Here is a 3983-nt window from a genome sequence, read left to right on the forward strand (position 1 = left end):
GTGTGTGAAGGCATGTGTGAGTGTGAGTGACATGTTGATCAGCCTTATCCTTGCTCACACTAACAGTGGCCCATCCTTTTCCCCCTATTTAAAGATAGGCACTATGTTAGCCCTTCTCCAGTCCCCTGGGACCAGCCTTATTTTGGCTTGCATTTAGCTGCCCAGGAAAAGGTTAAAATGAGCTGCTCTGAAATCACAGTCAGGGCTGCTCCGAAAGTGAACTTGGTTCAGAAACTGATTGAAACGAACCCGATGCGGCTTCTGGAAGTTGACGTGACCTGCAATCCTGGGGTCTCACGTCCACTGTTGCTCAGTTGTTTGTGCCAAAGATTGCTGAGAGTTTAGGGCCAGAAGGGACCGTTCGATCATCTGATCCGACTCCCGTTCACACATGCCACTAAATTTCATCCGTGAACTTGTTTTAGACTGAGTACTCAGGAAATTATGTACCGCAAGCAGAGAACAAGAGACCAAGATGCTGAGGTCTCAGCAGTGGCACAGAATTGATTGGGTGGGATGTTCTTTGGTGATGCCAGGAGGTCATAGTCATCTGTGTGTTCAGTTTTTAAACCCCTCCATGCTGCAAAGGAATGTGAGCCTTTCCTCCTGGGACACCTGGAAAAATATGCCTTCCTCGCTCCAAATCTGTTGATTAACTATGCACATGACAGCGAGTCTCACTAGTCAAGCGTCTAAGAGCCTGTTGCAAGGTATAGATAGCCAGTGTTTTATTTGGCATGCAGTAAGCATTACTGTGCTGCATTAAAGGTTAGAGCATGTTCTAAGCAGTCGCACGATAATATTTACTATGATTTCAGCCCACTCTGGATAGGGTTGGAGCCAGCTGTGCCCCCTTCCCCAACACTGACCTCAACACAGGACACTGCAGCTCACACATCCACCTGGGAGGACATGCAACCCCTATACATGGCGCCTGTGCCTTCCCTGCACATGCCCAGCACCGCCTAGCTGACTAGTGCCTCCCTTGGCATGCCTGGGAGAGCTGGGTCTTTGCCCCTAGCAGTCTTGATCCTATTGATCCAAGCCAACCTGTGTTGGCAGCCAGTTCAAGACTCCAGTCTGATGCTGGAGCTGGGACCCACAATCAGTTGATTGCCAGGCGCATGCTGGCACCTCATTGCAATCTTGAACTCGTATTATCTCCGTGCAGCAGGCCAGCAATAGCTGAAGATATTTTAATGAACTCCGGAAATATTCCTCCCACAAAAAGTCATAACTTTGCTAGCACAGGATTCCACTTTGCATGTGTTTTACTGCTTGAACTCATGGACACTTGTGCTTTAAGTGCAGCTAACGCATCCTAAGTATGATGTGCGACACAACCTAGAGAATTCCCTGGACCATGCCTGAGAGCTCGTCTACCTCTTTCAGTCCTTGGTGTTTTCCCCTTTCCCTGTATGCAATGAATGCCAGCAGCCTCTGGAAGGAAATCCTAACTAAGCCTCATCTTGCTGTTGCTCAGCAGACGCGTGGCCAGCACTTCTCAATGCAGCCGCTGCCAAGGAAGACACATGTTGGTCACCCCACGTGCAACAGTGCACGCAACAGGCTTTTGGACAAGGGATGGGGGAATAACCTCTACTCACACCTGTTAGCATGCAGGTTGTTCTGCCAACTGCTGATATACATGGGATTGGATCTGGCCCAGCTCTGGGTCTTCCAGAAAGAGGCAAGGCTTGTTTGGTGGCTGGCGAGAGTTGTGTTTATGCTAATAAGGTGAAGGCAAGAGGTAGGATGGAGTGCGACATAATATCACTCTTATCAGCCTGGTCCTAACTACAGTATTTTCTGTTGCAGGGTGATCTGCAAAGGACAAATATTCAGCTAGATTTTGGAGATGGTATCGCCGTGTCCTATGCAAACTTCAGCCCGATAGAAGACGGCATCAGGCATGTGTATAAGAGTGCTGGGATCTTCCAGGTGACAGCATATGCAGAAAACAGCCTGGGCTCTGACACCGCTGTCCTCTTCCTACATGTGGTCTGTAAGTAGATGAGGGTGCTAAATACTAGGGGCAAAATTGTAGCTCCATTGACATCAATGGCAACGCTCCCATTAGCTTCAGCAGGGTCAAGATTTCACCCTAGGATCTATCTCAGTCGTGCAGAGCCCAGAGTTGTCTGCAGTATCCACCTATCCTGTAAGGCGAACCCAACTGAGCTCTTTTAACTGGCGTTCAAAAAATCAGCTCTATTTCTTTCTCTCTTATTTTTTTAATGTCACAACATCGTTCCTTCCCCATTTTCACTTTTGGCCAGCCCTGACAATAATGAAACGCCATGAGATGTGCGCTATATGGAAATGAAGCTGGAATAAGCCAGAGAGAATCTTGGGCCCATGAATTTCAGATCTATGACATTTTCCAGGTCGGCTTCTGGGGGGGCCGAAAAACCAAACTTCTGGAGGAGCACTGCAAGTGCCCAGACCTAAACGCTACCTTTTGCGTCTTATTGCCATTATGAAATATTTACATGCAAATAAGTGGCAAGAAATAATTAACCAGTGTTCCCATGTTTTTTGTTTTATTGCAAGTCTCATGCCTGCAGCTGGCTGGGAATTTTCCATCAAAACGATTTTTCAACATACAATGCAGTTTCCACACAATCTCGTTTTTCTGTATCTGGAGTATTTATTTATTTTTGCTTTTGGATTTTCTTTTTGGGAAAACTGGAACAGAAGGATTTCCTTTCATTTTGCTGTGACAGGAATCAAGGCAGCTTGGTTTGTTATATAGAACCAACGCCTTTTGATCTAAGGCATCTCAATGTTGAACTGCCTCAGTCTACAGTGCTGCCGTGCTCTGCTGAGACGCCCAATGGTTGAGGACTTTGGTCCACCTCTGCTAATGCATTACAGTCTCAATGCACTGAGCTGCAGGAGGCCTTATGGGAGACGCAGTCCAGCCAGACACCCTGTCCCAGAGAGGGGGAATGAAAGCATGAGGCACATCTAAAAATTAGAGCGTTTCTATGGCATTGTGACACTTCAGCAGACACGATTCGTTGCTGAAAAGACTCGAAACAAAACACTTCAGTGTTTCCATTTTGGAAATTGTAATTTTAGTTTCCCAAAAAAAATGTCAGTGTTTTGATGTTTTGGCCCGATTACCTGATAGACACAAATATAGGACTTGGCATGTCCAGCAGGAGGGAAGTTTGTGTTCAACATGACACATGATATTTGATTTTTTTTTTCCTTTTAAATTCTCAGTTCTTGCAGTCATGTGAATATAGGAGAATCTTGGCTTTTGCTTTTAAATAGAAAGTACATTTGTCGCCCATGTGGCAATGGCAAAGAAGAGCTTGAAGCCATCGACCGAGCATGCTGCAAAGGCATTTAAACGAGAAAGCAAATAAAATGAACTTTAATAGTATTTTAAAATGCATTATTAAATACCGTGACTTTTAAGTCAATCTAATGATTTTTGGGTTCCTGATTCATGATTGTTTGAATACTGGGGAGGGGTGTGGGGGGGTGTTGCAATGCTGATTAAATAAAGCAAAACCATTATGCCTAGCACATTTATTGGGACATTAATATTAATAATACATGAGTACTTATATAGTGCTTTTTATATTTAATGTGTTTGACAGGCATTAGCTACTTTTACTCTCACAAATGCACATCAAGTAGGTAAATATGATTAACCCAAATTATCTATGAGAAATCGCAGGACTGGAGCCCTTCAAGTGACTTTCTTGGAACCTCTTTAGCACAGGATGCTGGGGAGGCCAGGAGCGTAACTGGGTTCAAAAAGGGATCAGATGCATTTATGGAGGACAGGTCCATCAGGGGCTATTCAACCTAGCGGATAGTGATGCCCTCTCCTACTGATGATGAGGAGGGTGTGAGAGCAGTTGGATCATTCCTATATGCCCTGGGTTTCACATTCTTTCATTAAAACATCTGCAGTTGGCCACCACTGGGGGCAAAACGTATCTCTGGTCTGAACCAGAAGAGCG

General features: G+C 45.3%; 1 protein-coding gene across 1 annotated transcript in view; it reads left to right on the forward strand.

The window, feature by feature from the left end:
- The window catches only part of SORCS3 (sortilin related VPS10 domain containing receptor 3), a 355271-nt gene that overhangs the window by 326311 nt on the left and 24977 nt on the right, over window positions 1–3983 (forward strand). The window contains exon 18 of the mRNA XM_025201218.1: window positions 1819–2005. Within this exon, the coding sequence (XP_025057003.1) occupies window positions 1819–2005 (187 nt within the window). The remainder of the gene's footprint in view (window positions 1–1818; window positions 2006–3983) is intronic.

Source organism: Alligator sinensis, unplaced genomic scaffold, assembly GCF_000455745.1.
Source record: "Alligator sinensis unplaced genomic scaffold, ASM45574v1 scaffold61_1, whole genome shotgun sequence".
In the NCBI taxonomy this organism is placed as follows: domain Eukaryota; kingdom Metazoa; phylum Chordata; order Crocodylia; family Alligatoridae; genus Alligator; species Alligator sinensis.